The sequence below is a fragment of the Berghia stephanieae genome, chromosome 5 (assembly GCF_034508935.2).
Source record: "Berghia stephanieae isolate SIO BIC M18660-M18661 chromosome 5, UCSD_Bste_1.3, whole genome shotgun sequence".
NCBI lineage: Eukaryota > Metazoa > Mollusca > Gastropoda > Nudibranchia > Aeolidiidae > Berghia > Berghia stephanieae.
The window spans coordinates 67,302,935-67,324,614 of record NC_088364.1 but is presented as its reverse complement, the minus strand read 5'-3'; the positions used below and the strand labels follow the sequence as shown (position 1 = coordinate 67,324,614).

Below are 21,680 nucleotides of genomic sequence, written 5' to 3'. Positions count from 1 at the left end.
ACAGAGCGAAGGACTTGCACTTAAAATGCAACAACCTTATTATAATTTAAACGGTGGAAATACGAAAAGAAAAGAGAAGAAAAAAAAAAGAAAGAAAGAAAGAAAGAAAAAGAGGGAAGAAAAAAAAAAGAAGAAAAAATCCAAAAGTGAAGACAAGGTTAAGATGCAAGGGAAAAAAATTATGATTTATAGGGCATAGCGGCCAACTTTTCATAGCGCTAAAACGGAACAACATAACACACAATACAGGACCGTCATGCATGACTCAAGACAACAGTATTTTTTTGGACAATTATATCATATAAAAATCTAGATTTCGAGATTTATTTAGTTTTTGCCTTGATTTAATTTGCTAGTCAAAACAGCATAATTGTGGAATACGCAAGGGGTCATTTCCAGACGCATAAACAGTCCCAATTTTTTTCCCCTTTAATTTTTTCTAAAATCGCAAAATTGGAACAGTCACGACTTTATCAGAACAGTTGGACGTTATGTAGTGGCATAATAATGTAAATCCAGAGAGAGAGAGAGAGAGAGAGAGAGAGAGAGAGAGAGAGAGAGAGAGAGAGAGAGAGAGAGAGAGAGAGAGAGAGAGAGAGGGATAGAGAAGGGAGGGGGAGGGGGGGGGTGGGTTGGGGATTTCTGGTTGGAGTAGTACTCACCGCCAGGACTCTGTGCCCTCGAGGGGTCCACCAAGGAGAGCGCCCCCATCCCGGTGTCAGGAGGCGCCCCTTGCTCCCCTGGACGTCCAGTACTGGGTAAGTCTGCACTACTGCTATCACCATAATCTATCCCTGGTTTCCAAGAGGCTGGGGACGAAATGATAGTGATATGAATAAAAGGATGTTTTTAGAACTAAATAGATAAATATATAAAATAAATAAACAAATCAATCAATCAATAAATATATAAACAAATGATTAAATTAATCAATCAATAATTTTAGGAACTGGATCATCATCATCATCATCATCATCATCATCATCATCATCATCATCATCATCATCATCATCATCAAAGAAACAAAGATGGAAACTGTTCTGACACGTGCTCCGACGAGATGAAAATATTCCAGCACAAACCGCAATTGATGATTACTTCAAACAAGGAGCCAAATACAGAGGGCGGACGCCAACTTCACTTCCAACAACATTGAATCAAGATCTCAAAAAACATCAAATACATTTAGAAACAACAATCGAAGAACTGATTTCGACAACACAAGGAAACATCCAACTGCCTCAGCACCTTAACACACATGAGGACATTATAAAGCTAAGAACACTTGCACTAGACAGAGATTTATGGAGTCAAATTACTAACTGGACACTAGAAACAGACTGATAAACTCGAAGTGACGCACACATTCACGACAAGCGTCCATAGAGACTGCGCAGCCATATTCATTCATTCATTCATTCATCATCACATTATTATTATATATTATATTATTATTATTATAATATATATAATAATATGATGGTAATAATAATCATAAAATAATAATAATAATAATATAATAATAATAATAATAATAATAATAATAATAATAATTAATAATAATAATAATATAATAATAATAATAATAATAATTTTATATTATTATTACCATCATCTTTATATTATTTTAATAATAATAATAATAATAATAATAATAATAATAATAATAATAATAATAATAATAATAATAATAATAATAATAATAATAATAAGAATAAGAAGAAGAAGAAGAAGAAGAATATACTTAAAGATCACGTGGCCCTAAAACAAGGAACGCTTAATTAAAGAATATTTAATCTCACCGGACAGTGTAAAATTCTACCAAGTTTTATAACAGTTAACAATGTTTTAAAAGATGCTGGTGGGCATATTTTGCAATGACGAAGTAATAGCTAGACTACCTCAGATCTTAGATTAATTTCGTTGACAGAAGTTTTTGTAACCAAAAAAAAAATAATAATAATAACATTTATTAAAAACAGGTTGGGTACATTCCGACGTGTTCATGCAAATAAGTGCACGTCAGTAGGCGTGTTCCAATATTTTATATTAACAAAGCGCAAATCCTTATCCTTATACCGGTGTTTAATTCATCCTGTTTTGTTAATAAAGGGGAAACCCGAAACGTCCACATTGTCTGTTTGCGTTTATTAAATTGAAGCTTACATTCAATTTCGCATTGGTATTTAAATCCTTATCAGGAAACAAACGAAACTAGATTTAAAGTTAGAATGCGCGTCTTGGTAGTCGACATTCATTCGATGACTGATCTGCCTTTGATTAAGCTCTAATCCAGAACGTGATCGGGGAATTCATTGTAATAATAAAACAGCAACAACAACAACAACAACAACAATAATGATAATAATAATAAATAATATAATAATAATAATAATAATAATAATAATAATAATAATAATAATAATAATAATAATAATGATGATGAAGATGATGATGAAGATGTTGGCGGAGATGATGACGATGACGATGACGATGATCAATAATCATTGATTCAGCGTCGATTAAACTTTGAAAGCAACAAGCTGTTGCACTGTCCTACTTTCTTTCATTCTTTTCAAAAAATCTAAATTTGGCTATCGTTTTTTAATAGGCTATGATATCCTAAAATAGATCCCGAGTTAAAAAGTGCGTGAAATGTTCACTATTGTAATGAATATCGATAATCGTTTATATCGGGCCATAAAAAGGAAATATAATATTATGTAGATGTTAATGCGATTAATAAAAACAAATAAAACAAAAAGAAATACAAAAAATTTTTTAAATTAATATAATTAAAACAACATGAACAACAACATTTAGCAGATAATATATATAAAAAAAATGAAAATAAAAAGAAAGAAAATAAAATAATAACAATATCAACAACAAGAATTATTATAATTAATAATAATAATAATAATAATAATAATAATAATAATAAAATAATAATAATAATAATAATAATAATAATAATAATAATAATAATAATAATAATAATAATAATAATATAATAATAATAATATAATAATAATAATAATAATAATAATAATAATAATAATAATAATATAATAGTGATGATGATCATGATGATAACAATTATAATAAAAATAAAAATCACCACCATCATCTCAGTAATAATAACCATAATAAAAATCAACATGATAGCAATTTTTCAATCATTTATTTTATTCGACATTGGCAGTTGGGTCAACGTGGTTGTTGTAAATAACTGCAGGAAATTAAATTCGAAATCGATATTATCATTGCATTGCCAGTTAGGCAATCCAGAATAACAAATGTTCGTAATAACAATGTGTGATATGTACGAGGTTTTACCCCTTTCAAGGTCACGTTCGCCTTTAATTCAAATTGACACAATAAATATAGTAAAAACGCGAGCTTTTATAAGGCGCCATGCAGACTAAACGTGCTCAGAGCGCTTTACAATGTGTCCCTGGCCAGAAGCAACACTTACCATAATATTATAGGACGAGACATGACACCTGTTAGGCGATAATGCCTTTTTTTCTTTCTCGCGGAGACAACGCAGTTAGCGGCCAGGTATTCACACGCTCTCACCTGCCAGGCGGAGTTGTTCCAATAAGGTCGCAGGTTCAAACCCCACCACCGCTGCGAAAAATTTTTATTCTCTATTGTCTTCTGGCACTTTTCTACTCACTTCATATCTTGTTGTTACCAACATTTATACACAGTAGGGTGAAAGAATGTGAGCAAAGACAGACCTGCCAACTTGAAAACATCAAAATTCGTCGTTTTTGGGAGATAAAAATTGTAGTCGCTACAGTTAACATTAAAAATCAACATTTACCCTCAAAGGATAAAATGATACTTCAAAATTCTTATGCACTCCGGCATCAACATTCATTTTCAATACGTTTTAATGACTTAGAGATGCTCATGAAGTTCTGAAATTGGGAGCCAAAATTCCGTAATTCTACGAATTTTCCGTAATGGTAGGCAGGCTTGGCAAAGATCCTTTTCCAAGGGCTCAACTATGCGCCGCACAGAGCGGGACTGTAACCCAGAACCTTCCGATCCGAAGGCGTGTGTCACACCACAAGCCCACATAGCCACACATATTAAATAAACATGAATATTTACACAGCGTATTTCCGCGGATTCACCATGCTCACCACGCTTCACCCAAAACAGACTAAAAGGAATATATTTCCTTTCCACACAGTACGAGTCGCCTGACAGGCGTCCTTATTGTACTTGTTTGTACTCTTAAAATTGTCGCCACTGCCTTTACAGTGGACACCTTACTTCACCAGTCAGGTTGGATAATGTCTGTAATGTCTGCAGTTGTTGCAACGAAGTCATAAATTAAATGATGAGAGCTCGTATATAGCGCAATATCCACTAAACGCGCTCAATGCAAGCCAGTCCTGGGGGGTTCCAGTCTCGCCGCGAAAAGGTTAAATTATAATCAAAGCAACGAAGGAAAGGAAAGCATCCCGACCTAAAATATCCCAAGCACGAGTAAAATCATATCTCCTCTATTAATACAGCGCATTTAGGTAAAATACTCGCAACATTCACCAACCGGATATAAGGTACCAACACACAAAACTATGTTTTGTTTGTTTGTTTGTTGCTTTAGGTCTCTTCCAACACAATTGAGGTTATATGAGATACCGCTGAAACAAAAAAAACAAGCAATCTAACAAAAATAGTACAAATGTAAATCAAAATCATAACCTAAAGATATCATAAGCTAAATTATAAATAACCAAGAACAAACAGGCAGAAGATTTACAGAAAAAAAATATCCCCTGTCAAAAATACAATCACAAACCAAAGAAGCAGGATAGGCTAGTAAAGAGAAGAAGAAACGACATCACTATCGGATCGTACACCCATGCGAACATCATCGGTATACGATTCAAGGGTGATGCTCCCATCCAACCACCCGCTCACAAAACTATGTGTAACCCTGAGCGTTTTATAGTCTGATTGATATAATCTAGTGAGACCTTATATAAATGGTTGTCTAAAAACTAACAGAGCTGAGTGACGTCAACTTCGTTCCCTTTCAAAACTCTCATTTGTGACAGATCGTCTCAAAACGGTATTACGTCGGATGGTTTTGTTTTGTTTTTAATGATTTTACAGCGCTTGCAACACATTTAGGTCGTATTGGCGCCAGTCAGGGCCAAGACAAAACCAAGTAATCCCATTTCAAGACAAATACAGATGTCGGATGTCGGAAAACAGATATAGGGGGATAGAAGGCACAGTAAGTGCCTCCCAGCCCACTATGTCGGAGTGAAGCTGATGATCAACATTGGATTTTAAGCTCAACCTATGAATTGTTTTAATAGAACTAGAACAGGGTCGAAGGTCAAAATATTTCCGTGCAGCCCATGTTCAACTTTTACCCACGAACACAGAATTACTGGCAAGTCCAATAATTATAGAACTATTTTTTTTTACAGATTGATATATACGAGTAACTTGCAAGTGTTTTTTAAACGAAGGGTAATTTTATCATCCGTTGGCTCAAAGGATTATTTATAAAATATAGTTGAGCATAATGATCGGTCATCTGATGTTGGTTAGCTCCATCTGGCCGCCCTATTGCCAGAATAATTTGTGCGCACCTTCAAACTTTGTTACTGGATTGATTGGTGGCTTTAAAGATTCCTCTCGATATATGTTAATTCCACAATACAGTGGTATAATAATTTGAAATTTCGAACAAGTTCCCAATGACTTACTATGTTAAATGGCTTACTTGACTTAAAGCAGTTCGCGGTCTTCGTGATTTCTATACAGAGAAATCTCCATTCTTGCCTGTTTGATGCCATGTCTCTGATGTTGTTAAGGTCTATAGTTGATGTTAAGCGGAGGTCGATGTTTGGCAATCTTTTGAGATAGTTGTTGAGTGTTATTGGCAATGAGGTGACTGGGCGTTCCTTTGTGTTTACGTACAAATAGAATGGCATAACTTTACTTGGTGGTATTTCAGGATCTCGTCTCAGGATGGTGTCCAAGCAGGCTCCAACTGGATTTAAGTATTTATTTGAAGAGAGTTCTGTGTTTCGTTACATTCTTGGTACAGTGCTTTGTTTGTTATTGTTGAAGGGTATTTAACTCCCAGTACTTTTCTTAGTTGTTTACGGTGGAAAGTGTCCACTTGATCAGATTTTGTCATTTCCCGTGTTGCACAATTGTAAAGAAGAATTTATTTGACCAGTGTGTAATAATACAATTTAATCCGTGCTGCTTGATTCTGCCGTTTCTTATCCAGATATAACTATAACTGTATAACTATAACTTTGTGTAGCGCTGCTTTTGATGGCTGTTTCCCGTTTCCTCTGTCCTCTTTGTCCCCGAGCAGTGAACTGACTCTTTAAACATTTTTCTACAAGTCTTCAAGTCGCGTGTTGGTTGTTGGTTCATTTTAGTCAATATTACATTTTTTTTCGGACAGAGATAACGCTGTTAACGGCCAGGTACTCATTATACACCTGAGTACGGTGAGAGAATGTGAGTAAAGAGCCTTTTCCAAGGACTCAACTATGCGCCGAACAATATTAACTTGAAGATTGTATTTTTTAGGGCATCTTGGGTGTCATATATTTTAATTAAGTCTATGCCAATGAAATATTATGTGTCTTCTGCGTATATAATTTCTGAGTGTAAGGATGTTTTTATTGTAGTTTTAAAGGGGGGGGGGGGGGGGTAGGCATCAACGTGCTTCTCTTAACACGTGTTCCAAGTACCTACACTATGAACAATACCGGGCTCAAAGTGTCCCCTTAAGGAGTCTATGTTGCCAGTGAAGCATTGAGTATTTGTTGCTCCAATGATTTTGGAGAACGAATTGGATTATGCGGATCTCGCCTTCGGCTATGATTTCTGAGAGAATTTATAAGTTTAATCTCTTTTACTACACTATTTTATTGACAACCTGTTAAATACCAACTTAAATCGTGTTTCCTTTGTGATCGAAATTTTGAATATGTCAGGCACATTCATTTATCTATGTTGGTGCAATATTAGTTGACACACATATTTTGAACTCTAAAAATGTAATTTCAAACAGCAAAACAAAAAACAAAACAAACAAATAAAAGATAACAAAATAAATTAAAATAAATCAATCTAAAGCATAATAATAATAATAATCATCATCATCATCATAATAATAATAATAATAATAATAATAATAATAAGAATAATAATAATAAGAAGAAGAAGAAGAAGAAGAAGAAGAAGAAGAAGAAGAAGAAGAATTTAAAAAGAGAGAGAGAGAGAGAGAGAGAGAGAGAGAGAGAGAGAGAGAGAGAGAGAGAGAGAGAGAGAGAGAGAGAGAGAGAGAGAGAGAGAGAGAGAGGCAAAAAAACCCCCCCCCCCCCCCCAAAAAAAAAAAAAAAGCTCTTACGATCGACGTCTGTCTCCGACTCATCAAAAGACCACTGGGGCCCCCTGGCGAAACTAAACCATGGTCTCATTCCAGAACGAGGCCACAAAGCCACATGGAACAGCTATTTTTAACAGATGAGAGGAGAACAGCAAGAGTGACTCGATTTAGATCATCTGATGTGGCCTATGGTGTCCATGGATGCCCAGCCTTTCTTCGCCCACATTTGATTTCCAATCCTATAGACTTTTTTTCCCTACTCCCGTTTGTGATATGCATTAGTATGGAAAATGACGTCACTCAGCTCTAGTTTATTGTTTTTTAGAGAACCATTTTAAATGATTAAATCTCACCAATTATATCAATCAGACTATAAGCGTTTAAAGTTACAAATAGTTTGTGTGTAAGTACGTTATATACGGCCGTCGGATGTTGTGAATATTTTACCTAAACGCATATCATCAATATGAAATATCTCATTATCTTCCTTTTATCCAGGTTTATCATTTAAACTATCGGACACAAAAAGCATAAACGGAGTTATTGCGTTACATCCCGCTGGCGGATGTTAGTACATATCTTACAAAACCGCATAGCATCAATATCATGAAACATCGCATTTACTTCCATTTATCCAGTTAATCATTTAAACTAGCGGACAAAAAAAGTATTTTAGTTATTGGAGGATTTTAGACACGGAGCTGATGGTAAAGTGTCGAAAATTATACCATCAGACGGGGAATAATTTGTTCTTTCGATTTGATACCAGCATCAGAATAAGAATCCTACAAGTTTTATTATATTTATCTTTTTTTTTTTCAACTGCCATTCATTTTTTTATTAAAAGGCAAAATAAGTCAAATTTCTATTTATGCGTTCTTAGATTTTTCAGAATAGAAAAAGGGTCACTTCCCATGTCAGTCCTCTATGTCCTGGACATGGACAGCAGATGGGGAAGAGAAAGCGGGAAAGAGCCAAAGAAACCTGGCGAAGGACCGTGGAAAAAAAGAGTTACGAAGCAGGCCTGTCCTGGAAAATAGGAGCTGACCGAAAAATAAAAGGAGATGTCTGGTGGATGCCCTATCTGCCTCAAGGCCCGAAAAGGATGAAGTGGTAGTAGTAGTAGTTCTTAGATTTTGAATCGCCAATTTTTGTTGTTTTCAGCCTACCGAATTGTGGCCGAATTGGTATGATTTTTTTTTTCTTGTTTTTTTTTTTTTTTTTTGTTGCTTTGTCTGGCACTGACTCGTAAACACTTTCTTCAAATCTTTAATCTTTCAAACGGTGCCTAATTTGTCACTTTGATATTTCCAAGTAAGTGTATTTATGCTATGTGTTTATTTAATGAACTCACAACATCCGCCAGTCGGATATAACAAAAAAAAAAAAACAAAAAAAAAAAACAAACACACACACACACACACACACACACAAAACGATGTGTAACCACGGTTACAGTCTGATACGAATTCAAGCACGCTCTGCAATACGACAAAGCTGGAACTGGGTGACCGAATGTATTGGCTACCTTCAATGAGCATCGGATTTCTGTACGCATATTTATGTTATGTGTTTAGTTAATGAACTCACAACATCCGCTAGTCGGATACAACGTACCAACACACAAAACGCTGTGCAACCTTATGTAAGAGAGTAAGCCTATGCAAAAGGTTATCTAAGACATTTGGTGCAAACTGTCAATTATATATCAGCAAATGGGTTTAGTGAGTACATAATGCAGGCATATCAGTTAAACTTGGTCCATGCATGATAGGTTTGGGCAGTTTTTATGTCAAAGTTACTGGACAGGTTATCATGTTGAGTACTATTTAATCAATCATTCTTAAATTGGTTTAGGGGTGTTGAAACAGGTGAAAGGGGCATTTATCAAAATAATGTTATATCATAAAAGGCGGGGTTTAACATCAATATGTAGGAATTGACGTTTCAGGTTTGATTATGATTTGGTCTTACTCTTAGGGGTTGGATTATAGACTGACAGGGAACTGTCAAAAAACTGCAAGGGGGCGTGGAAACAATGGAACTGTGGGTAAAATTTTGATAGGGATAAAAGAGGATGTTTCGAGGAAAACAGGATTATTCTGATTCTACCTTAGGATTCTGCATTCAACTTGACCATGAGCTGCACACTTTAAACCTTTTGTGCTCACCATCATTTATTTGCTTTTACGGACTTAGAAATATTCCACGTATATTGAAAATGGTTACTTAGGCAAACTGACTTTACATGTGGACTGATTTTACGGATTTGGAATTTATGAAACTGATTGAATTATGACAATGCTATTTGATTTGGATTTGGAATTTATCATGATTTGGATTTTGAATTTATCACAAACAAATAAACTGTAAGAAATGAAACTTGGAATCTGGACTTTTATTTGAATGTTTTGGTGTTGTGCATTCAATTATCATCACCGGCCCTTGAACTCTTTCGTCATTATTAACATCTACAACACAACGCAAAGGATAATACTACCATCTATCAAAAACACCACTATACGATCACAAGCCATTACATATGTGTGCAACTACCCCACATTATGTATCTAATTTGGTGTCGTGACTCAGGATTCTTATATATCTTTATTTGGAGCCGTGATACCAGGATGTAAAGATGTTATTATTCCGAACCATGGATACACAAGAAATGTATATTGTTGCAGTGTTAACATCTATTGAAGTTTTTGTGAGACTCGAATTTTGAAGTGAAAAATTGTGAACAGATAGGAAAATATCTTTATTTGGAAAAGAAAATGAATATCAATTCTGAAGGTGAAGTAGTATAATTTTTTTTGTAATGAAATGTTGAAAAAAAAATTATTGAAATTATAGATGATTCCTAAAATTCTGATAAAAAACGGTATTTTAAAAAATTAAACGAAATAATATTGAAATTAAGAACCATAGATGGAATAAGAAATATATTAAAAACTAAAAGCAATATATTATAGAACGGCAAAATAATAATAATAATAATAATAATAATAATAATAATAATAATAATAATAATAATAATAATAATAATAATAATAATAATAATAATAATAATAATAATAATGCATTGATGCTATACGTATTTTATTTAATTAAAAAGAAGAGAGGGAGAGATGAAAATAAAAATTGCAGAATTTAAATGAATATTTTAGTGCGTTTTATTTTTCAAAATAAATGAAAATGCGTTTATTTACAATCAAGCGTTTCGGAATAAATCTTCGAATATTAATTTGTACCGTTAATGGCAATGTTTTGTTAATATCAGTAACAAAGATGTGTCGATTTTTATTTCAATTTTTGTATGTTACTGTTGGAATTACATAAACAGTTGGTCCATTATTTAATGTTGTTACGTTTTATTTTATGTCAAAATGACTCAAGAAGATGATGGCAATAAAAACACGTAAATTATAAGTTTTGATAATTGAAAAATGTCTTATGGTATTTATTGTTATATTACAACATCATTGATTATATTTTTCTCCCGTCAATAGGGATGAATTGGTAGGTTGATATTGACTCTTTGAGATTCATGGGTTCATGACAAAGAGCAAAGCTTTATATCTGTTTGTTTTCTTGGTAATTAATGTGTGGTTAACGCAGCCAAGTAATCGACAACAGAGCTTATTTACTTGTGTAATGAGACATGGCGTTATAATAGATTACATAAGACATTTGGATTTTATCACTGGAAATTAAGTTGAAATGATTTATGCGGAATATGAGTCAATCGTTGTCATGTTTTGTTTTGTTTTGAAATGCGTTTCGTCGTAATTTTTTTTAAAGGAGCAATATTCTCAGTATAACGGAATAACGGACTTTTGATTTAAAGTCGGAGAATGAAAAGGAGATAATATAAATACAATGACGGAGTATTAATTATTATGAAAGACTGATGTCTTGTAATTGGAGTTAAAATGTTATTACGGAAGAATAACAAAATATTGAAAATGAATTATCATGTCATGTGAGCTGATAATATTTGTGACACAAGTGGTTAACTTGTTAAGAATCAGCGAATTATAAGTAACCCATATGGTAAAATGCTGTATATGCATAGTGGGTAAATAAGCGCAGTGATGTAAGACGCGGTAATTAAAGTGCACACGATTTAAATTACGAGACGCAGGAATGAGGCGTTCGGGAATATTTTATTTTGCGTTTGATTAAAGCGCACGGTTTAACATTATGAAAGAATACAGAATGCGGATAATTTTTATAAATACGAGGCGCGTGGTTAAAGCGCACACATTTATCAATGCTATATTAAGAGGCGCGAGATTACATCGCAATGAGTTATATGAATATTATTATAAGCCGAGGGCAAAGGTGTGAGACATTGAATTTTTATTGACCAGAGTGTATATCGTTTCTGCAAATATTTTGATTATCATATTTTTCTCCTATAGATTCGCTGTTGTAATTGTAATCAATATTTACTGCGTGGTTTGAATTTAACATTTATATCATAAAATTTGTAACTGAGTTGAAGAAGAAGTTATGTTCAATTGTCAAATCTTAAGTGTGTAATCATTCAGCAATAAATTGAAATGATAGGAAGTGCTACGATAACACCAATAATAGTGATAAAATAAACAAGATCATAGTTCATTAAATTAGGGATTTTCTAAGGGGAATAATTCGAATTAATCAAAGGTAGAAGTAGTGTTTACACTAAAACATTATACAGTCATCACGAAAGAGGACACTTGAAAACATCAGTCATAACGGGAACGCTGATGGCAACGACAGAGCCAACTCAAACACAACCACAACAGAGGTCGGGAAATGTCCTAATCCCTTTGGTCTATCCACGAATACCTTGAAATGGAGTAAGAATATCGACAAAACACTACGTCATTGATACGTCCAGAATCAACACAATCTACAAACTACACAGCAACCTCAATTACATCGTACCTTTCAACTTATACAAACTTGACAGAATTCATAAAATAATATCTGTATCAACACAGATTTCTTCCATGAACCATTCAAAAATGATGTCCAATTGTGAACAATACTACATCCTTCGTATGCAGTGGTGAGCGTATTCAAATTTAAACTTATGTCAATATACAAGTGTGCAGCACCCATATCTACAACTTATAAACATTGAATATTATAATAAAGCCTGTCTTAGTATCATTGTAAAAGATAAAGGCTATATATATATATAAGACAATGCAGGAAAAAGTATCGCAAAACGCCACATGAGCGATTTCTTTGGATTCATTATCGTATGATATTCAACAACCTGCGTTCAAATAACGAAAATATTGTTGACCTTATTCGACCCTACTACATAGTCTACTAGACTACGTTATTGTTACATCATCTACCTGGTGTGTGGACTCACATCACCCACCGGTACTCTGCAAGATTACATCATCTACCTGGTGTTTGGACTCACGTCACCCACCGGTACTCTACAGATTACATCATCTACCTGGTGTGTACTCACATGCCACCTCATCAAAACTCGATCAACAAACACGAACAATTACAACACACGACCTCTGTCGACTACTACACACGAACTCTTTGTCAACACATGGCTGAGTTTACAACTTTCTTTTGACTTGCTGGATAAGTCAAACTTCATTTAAATTCAAGATCTCGCACACAGTTAATCTTGAATTTTTACAATTTCATCTACAATGAGACTCAACGTATACACAAGACAACCACAAATATCTACGAGGAGAATCGACCCAGATGCCGGAGATGAATGGATTACAGCGACGTCACAAGACCAAGAAACAACCCAACAGGTTAAGCATACGTTTGCTACCTGTAGAGTCTTTTTTCGTCCCAAATTCAAAAGACTCGAACAAATACAACACACTAATTGCAAAAGTTGGTCACTTTAGTAACAGCCCACAATCACATACTATGTTAGATTTTACTTATTTAGTTATTTACACTGTACTAAATATGAATAAGTCGGACAGACTAATGACTGATTATTTACAAACACTAAATATGTGATGTGAACAAGCCGGACAGACTATTGTTTGATTATTTATTCAATGCTAAATATTTGAATGTGAAGACATTATTGTAATAATTCTAAGACATTTACAGAGGAAAAAGTTTTTAATTAATTACCAATAAATAAAGTGAATTTATGACACTTGGGCTATTCAGTGACCACAACACACACAACAATGCAACACGTAGACTAGATGCAAACACCTCAACTCTTATAGTTGATATATTTTTTTCATGACATAAAAACTCATTCTAAATGGAGACAATGACTTAATTAACAATTACTGACAATTTTTACAGGATGACCATTCTCAAAACGAACGGATTACTGAGAAATGTGACCTCTGATGGATGACCACAAAGAACAATTTGATATCAATGTAGTTGTAAACTACACCTTGATGACTTAAAAAGCTTAAAAAATTGAAACATCAACAATGAACAGTGAATGATAATAACTTTACCTTGAATTTTAAAATGATGATAATGCTATTATTATGATTTATTTTTAAATATTTTTTTTATTACTAATTGAAATGTAATCCTTCGTATATGGATCTAGATGTCTATAATACATTATTTGTACCACATATTATAAGTAGGAATTAATGTAATAATGTTGTTTAAATGGAATCATACAATATAAGGGAATATACAAGGTACTGGTTTTGATATGTCAGTAAATGAGTAGACATACATGGAAGCTGAGATTATCACCCATGTCGTATAGAGTTGAATTTGAGATTGAATAAGACAACGTGAGTATATCACAAATTGAATTTGAACCATCCTTTTTCACGCAATAATATTTATGTGTGATGGGAGATGACGAGAATTAAACACTTTTATTGCTATGAAGGTGGAATTTAAGGTGAAAAGATAATTTTTCTTTGAACTTTTAATTAATTGATATCTTACTGTCGATGTTGTAATACCTTAAAAGTATAATTGATAAATATATAAATGTTTTAATCAATTTTGGTGTTGGTAAATTTAAATTTTAATCACTTTTAAATGATAGATACCTTACTCTTGATGTTGTAATTTGAGAGAAAAAAGAATCTATTTAGATGTTGTAATCAAATTTGATGTTTGTGAATTTAATACTTTAAAACCTATAATCAATATATATATGAATGTTGTAATCAACTTTGGTGTTTTAGAATTTAAAATTTAAAGTTTTAAAATATTTAACTGGTATAAGTATTTATCATTTTTTTTTAAATAGACTATTTCTTACATTTGTTTATTACATTTTAATTCGACATTACATATATATTTAATCTCTTACTGTTTTTTTTTTTTAATTGAAATTGTTTTAAGTCAATTTAAATTCTAAGAAAGGGGCGTATGTAAGAGAGTAAGCCTATGCAAAAGGTTATCTAAGACATTTGGTGCAAACTGTCAATTATATATCAGCAAATGGGTTTAGTGAGTACATAATGCAGGCATATCAGTTAAACTTGGTCCATGCATGATAGGTTTGGGCAGTTTTTATGTCAAAGTTACTGGACAGGTTATCATGTTGAGTACTATTTAATCAATCATTCTTAAATTGGTTTAGGGGTGTTGAAACAGGTGAAAGGGGCATTTATCAAAATAATGTTATATCATAAAAGGCGGGGTTTAACATCAATATGTAGGAATTGACGTTTCAGGTTTGATTATGATTTGGTCTTACTCTTAGGGGTTGGATTATAGACTGACAGGGAACTGTCAAAAAACTGCAAGGGGGCGTGGAAACAATGGAACTGTGGGTAAAATTTTGATAGGGATAAAAGAGGATGTTTCGAGGAAAACAGGATTATTCTGATTCTACCTTAGGATTCTGCATTCAACTTGACCATGAGCTGCACACTTTAAACCTTTTGTGCTCACCATCATTTATTTGCTTTTACGGACTTAGAAATATTCCACGTATATTGAAAATGGTTACTTAGGCAAACTGACTTTACATGTGGACTGATTTTACGGATTTGGAATTTATGAAACTGATTGAATTATGACAATGCTATTTGATTTGGATTTGGAATTTATCATGATTTGGATTTTGAATTTATCACAAACAAATAAACTGTAAGAAATGAAACTTGGAATCTGGACTTTTATTTGAATGTTTTGGTGTTGTGCATTCAATTATCATCACCGGCCCTTGAACTCTTTCGTCATTATTAACATCTACAACACAACGCAAAGGATAATACTACCATCTATCAAAAACACCACTATACGATCACAAGCCATTACATATGTGTGCAACTACCCCACACTTAAACTTTTATAGTCTGATACTAATCCCAGTACATTGCAATACAACATAGCTGAACCTGGGTGACCGAATGTATTGGTTACTTTTTATGGGCATCGGATTTCAGCACGCTTGGATTCTAGCACGCTTTTTGGCCTCTCCGGGAGCGAATAATATTGTATATAATAACAAAGGAAATGAAAACACTTGGGAGGGAGGGAGGTAGAGAGAGAGAGAGAGAGAGAGAGAGAGAGAGAGAGAGAGAGAGAGAGAGAGAGAGAGAGAGAGAGAGAGAGAGAGAGTCATGACGACGAAGGTGAAGTTACTGCTGCCGATGCTCCCGCTGTTGAATATGGTGGTGATGATGACGACGACGACGTCGATGATGGTGATGGTGATGATGACGATAACAAAAACAAATTATCATATACTTACCAGAACTGGAAGTCGTCATATCCATACCGCTACTGTAAACACTAGAAGATGCGGTGGGGAGGGGTCGTCTATCTAATTCGGCCAGTCGGATTTGTTGACTCCCCCTACCCCCGCCACCTCCCCATCCCCCTCCTCTATCCCCACCACCTCCACCGCTGCCACCAGAATTTGAATCTCCATCCACAGCCGTTCCACCGTGGTTACTACGCAGCCTTAAATCCAACTCCAAAGGAGAAGATCTTCGCTGCTCCCCGTCAGAATCCATTCGGCCACCGCTACTGCTGATGGCGTTGGAACTATTGTTGTTATTGCTGTTCATCGAAGAGTAGGGCGAAGGCGATCTTCTATCCTGTCTGCTGTTGCTGTTACTGCTATTATTCCCAGCGCTACGACTTCTAGCAATATCGCTGTTAATCCAAGCGGCACTAGAATTGGCGCGAAGCCTAGTATCCAAGAACGCGGCTGTTGCCGATTCCAAAGCGTCGACAGTCGACTGTCCCGGTAATTCGGAGTAGGATCGTTGCCGCATGCCGACGTCATCCCCACTGTTGTTGTCATCGTCGTCGTCAAGACGCGGGGAGGCGGATCTACTTCCGCCGGATGATGCTCTCCCTTTGTGTTTGTCTGAAGTAGACTGGAGATGTTTTGGTAGGAACCTAGAGACTGACGATGATGATGACGACGACGATGATGTCAGAATTGACGATGACGTCCCTGAAGATGTTATAACATTCTTATTGTGATAATTCCGTGGTTGTTGTTGATCTGCGATGATAAGAGCACCCGGATTATCCAAGCCTTCTTGTTGTTGCTGTTGTTGTTGGGTTGGAGAACGAATGTATTGACTAAGAAACGAGGCGCTCGGCCTTTTCACGTCGTCGACGTTAGAAGTGGAACTAGACGTCGGACTGTTGCTTCTCCTAGTTGAGGAGGAAGATGAAGATAACCGTTTCGATGGGGGGCATGACGACGAATGGGCCGCTGGCGGAGAATCAATAGCTCGATTGGAGTCTCGCTGGGCTGGGTGGGGATTACTGGAAGATATAGGCGCAGATGAAGATGGCGATGATGAAGAGAGATCAGCTGCGCCTGGTGACGGCAGTAACGTAGTGGTGGTGGTGGTGGCTGTCCTTGAAGACGACGATGGAGACTCTCGTTCTTCCTGGTCCGTTTGCCTTTGCTGTTGAACTGAAGACCTGCTTCTGTTGGACACACGGTCCATGTTGGTGACCGTCGCTCTCAACGTACTCTCGTCTTCTCTCGACCATGCTGAAACAGGTGGAATATAAACAGGAAATGCACGTATTAGAGGGAGGCTGTAGTATCAAGTTTGCAGTTTAAAAAAATAGTGGAAGACGCGTAAATGAAGCAACGGGGTTTCAAAAGTATTCCCATATCATAAAGGCAAAGGTGTAAAGATTTGTGACCTGTCGCCTCCATTCGGTATCATGTTGGGGTGTGCCAGGTTATGAAAAGTAAAATTTTATATAAGATGATGAGAAAAATATCATTTTAGAGACTATTGTTCTATATTATTATTATTATTATTATTATTATTATTATTATTATTATTATTATTATTATTACCATCATCACTACTACTACTACTACTCTCTCTTTCTCTCCTTAAGTCCTCTTACTACTTCTACTACTACTACTACTACTACTACTACTACTACTACTACTACTACTACTACTACTACTACTACTACTACTACTACTACCATCATCATCCTGATTATTATTATCATCATCATTACTATTATTATTATTGTTGTTGTTGTTGTTGCTGTTGTCATCATCATCAAAACTGAATGAAATTGACAATACCACCCTTTGAAAAACGACTTTAAGAAAACAAACAACAACCACAAAACGTTGATGCAACTTTTATGAGTCAGCGTGGTTCAGCAGTATGGTCTTTGCTTCGTACCCAAAAGGTACCGAGTACGAATACCCGCTGCGCTGTGTGGCCTTGAGCAAGTCACCTCGCCCTAGCTCAGTTTGCGGCGCTGCACTGCGAATGACGCCTGGGTTATTCCAGTCTTCCCTTGGAATAGACCATAGAGACAAATTTCCCCTATGGGATGAATAACGGGATTTTTTTTTAAAGTTTACAAAAAGAGATAATAATGGTTTTTTTTTTAACAAAAAACATTAAAAATTATCCGAGAGACTTAATTAAACATAACAAATATTCATAAATGTCAGTCGTAACTGTTGCAACCAACGAGCTGCTATTTCTGGTGGCAGCCGCCCACTAGACCAATCCGGGTACATGACCCCTCGTGCCCTACATAATTCACCTCCCAGTTCACGATGAGATTATGTCACCAGATCGCCGTTTCATCGCCACACAGCGGTGTTACGTCAGTCGGTGTTGTCTTATCGCTCGAAAAAAAATCGTTTAATTTCAAATTATTATTTTTTTATTTTTTTTGATGCAGGCGATTGGTTTCAATTCAGTATTTTGTCACTTCTGTCAACCTTGTTGTAAATGATGATGAATTCTATTGATAAATCACTGGGCGGTGCACCGACCCAAACATGACGTTATAACTACAAGCAAAGTTAACGAAGGCTACACTTAGATTCCATCAGAGCGATAAGTCCACGGGGCCGGAGTTTATCCCGGTTTCTAAAGCGCGAAACGGACAATAGCAATTGATTGCTACCCTTTGGATAGAACGCTCGTTAATCGCAAAGTACTTTCCATCAGATCTATCAGACCCAGCTACCCAATCACTGCTGGGTGGTCGGGGGTCAGAAAAATCTCGACTGTACCCGGGATCGATCTCGGTCCCTTTGCATGTGAAGCGAGTGCTCTTGGATAAAGTTTATGTTCTTGTTTGTTTTTGGTTTCTTTTTAAATTAGGGGCAATGGAAACATATTTTGAAAGTGTAGTCCTATTAGCCACAATAGAGCCGGAGTTCACCCCTGTTTCTATAGCGTGAATCAGACAATAGCAATTGTTTGCTACCTTTTGGACAGGTCGCTTGACTATCGCAAAGTACTTCCCCCTAGATGTAACAGATCCCGTTTTTCAATAACTTTCGTCTGAGGGTGAAAGGGGGGGGGGGGGTGAGGGGTGTGGAGAAAAAGAAATAATCTCGACTTCACCCGGTCCTTTGCGTGTAAAAAGAGTGCACTGCCCACTGGGCTATCGGGAACCCCAGGTTTTTAAAGTGACAAAAGTTAAAATCTCATGTTTTTTATTAATTAATTATTTTTTTAAAATCCCTAATTGGCACCTTGTTGACCCCGACATATATCGTAACAAATCGCTTTTTTTGTGTGTTTTCACAATAATCACTCAAAACATAATTCCGTTTTGATACGATAGACCATATAAAACAACAACAATAATATATAATAAACCATAACCGAAGATGACGTGAGACGTTGTGACCCATGAGACTTGAGACGAAGTATTGATTTTGGATTAGTTTTATTTTAAGTGTCACCCTTGCACTTGTACCGAGCGGTGAACTGAATGAAATGAAGAGAGAGAGAGAGAGAGAGAGAGAGAGAGAGAGAGAGAGAGAGAGAGAGAGAGAGAGAGAGAGAGAGAGAGAGAGAGAGAGAGAGAGAGAGAGAGAGAGAATATAATGGAAAAATAAAAAAAATCTCGTTCGCGGCATCGCACTTTTTACAAACGATTTTAAATAAAAGTCCGTGGAAGATTTCGCTGGTTGCTCCACTTTTATTTAATTCTACGCCAGCCCCCCCCCCCCCCCCCCTCTCTCTCTCTCTCTCTCTCTCTCCCACCCCCTCTTTCTTTCTTCCTATCTATCTATCATTCTTTCACTCTGAGGGACAGAGAGAGAGAGAGAGAGAGAGAGAGAGACAGAGAGAGAGAGAGAGAGAGAGAGAGAGGGGGGGGGGGGGGGGGGGGGGGGGGGGATGGGGATTTACTGATACATCTCAAGATTCCTTCAAATAGAGAAAATACGGTCTTTATTTTTTTTGTTAATAAATGTATGCTTCAGCTACTCTTTGTAGGTACTCTAATACCAAAATTTAAACAAATACTTTTGTCCGCTGGATCGGATTGTAACACATGACTTATCCTGGCCCCGCGGTTTTATGCATTTTAAGAGTGAAAAATATGCGTCAAGATTAAGTGAATATGCATGCAAAAAAGGAGCAAAATATGCAAAAAATATGCAAATCACTCGACCTAAAAATTGCCCAAAAAATCGCATGCGCGTTCAACCAAACATTCAAAGGTTAAGGGGGCTCGACACCCAGAGACAATTCCACCATTTCAACATCTTTTGTCCAATCTGATCCATTTAACTTGGAATATACTTGGTAGTGTTGTTACAATAAAAAAAAATCTCGTTCGCGGCATCGCACTTTTTACAAACGATTTTAAATAAAAGTCCGTGGAAGATTTCGCTGGTTGCTCCACTTTTATTTAATTCTACGCCAGCCCCCCCCCCCCCCCCTCTCTCTCTCTCTCTCTCTCTCTCTCTCCCCACCCCCTCTTTCTTTCTTCCTATCTATCTATCATTCTTTCACTCTGAGGGACAGAGAGAGAGAGAGAGAGGCGGGGGGGGGGGGGGGGGGGGGGTGGTGATTTACTGATACATCTCAAGATTCCTTCAAATAGAGAAAATACGGTCTTTATTTTTTTTGTTAATAAATGTATGCTTCAGCTACTCTTTGTAGGTACTCTAATACCAAAATTTAAACAAATACTTTTATCCGCTGGATCGGATTGTAACACATGACTTATCCTGGCCCCGCGGTTTTATGCATTTTAAGAGTGAAAAATATGCGTCAAGATTAAGTGAATATGCATGCAAAAAAGGAGCAAAATATTCAAAAAATATGCAAATCACTCGACCTAAAAATTGCCCAAAAAATCGCATGCGCGTTCAACCAAACATTCAAAGGTTAAGGGGGCTCGACACCCAGAGACAATTCCACCATTTCAACATCTTTTGTCCAATCTGATCCATTTAACTTGGAATATACTTGGTAGTGTTGTTACAAATAGCTGGCTAGTTAAATCGTATATAGTTCATTGATTTTTCATTTTATGAAATTTTTTAATAATTTGCCCCAAAAAGATGCAAAAATGTGAAAACTTTCTGAATATAACCATTTAAAAAAAAAGAAGGAAGCCATTTATCAGAAACCTAAATAGCCATCTATTTGTAACAGTAGTAGGAGCATACACATGCCAAATCTCAAAGCTCTGGCTTCGAAGTTTCAAGAAAATCAAGTCCAAAGATTGAACAACAATGCTATTTGAGAAATATGCGTTTATATCAATAAACTGGGTTCATATTGATGAAACATACATTTTATATATTGTTGCAAACAAGAAAATACTTAGTATATTGCATTCCATTCTCAATATTTTTAGAACAATTAAAAAAAAAGCTAAGTCCAAAAAATCGAGCGAAAAATGAAAAATATGCAATTAATAGAATGGGGGAAATTTTTTTTTTTCAATGGCTAGTAGAGGGTCATAAATGTTCGAATTTTAGACATTTCTGTTGATTTTTATGTGAAATGTACGATGTTTTTATAATTCTAAGATATCAATATGTGACCATCGCCTCGAGACGGTATTAAGT

At 35.6% G+C, this 21,680-nt stretch overlaps 1 protein-coding gene across 3 annotated transcripts in view; it reads right to left on the bottom strand.

The window, feature by feature from the left end:
* LOC144973464 (uncharacterized) overlaps positions 1–21,680 on the bottom strand; it is an 86,690-nt gene that overhangs the window by 56,783 nt on the left and 8,227 nt on the right. For all 3 annotated transcript variants that reach the window (XM_078915935.1, XM_078915936.1, XM_078915937.1), the window contains exons 2-3: positions 16,089–17,357; positions 663–809 (exon numbers count right to left, since the gene is read on the bottom strand). In XM_078915935.1, the coding sequence (XP_078772061.1) occupies positions 663–809; positions 16,089–17,357 (1,416 nt within the window). The remainder of the gene's footprint in view (positions 1–662; positions 810–16,088; positions 17,358–21,680) is intronic.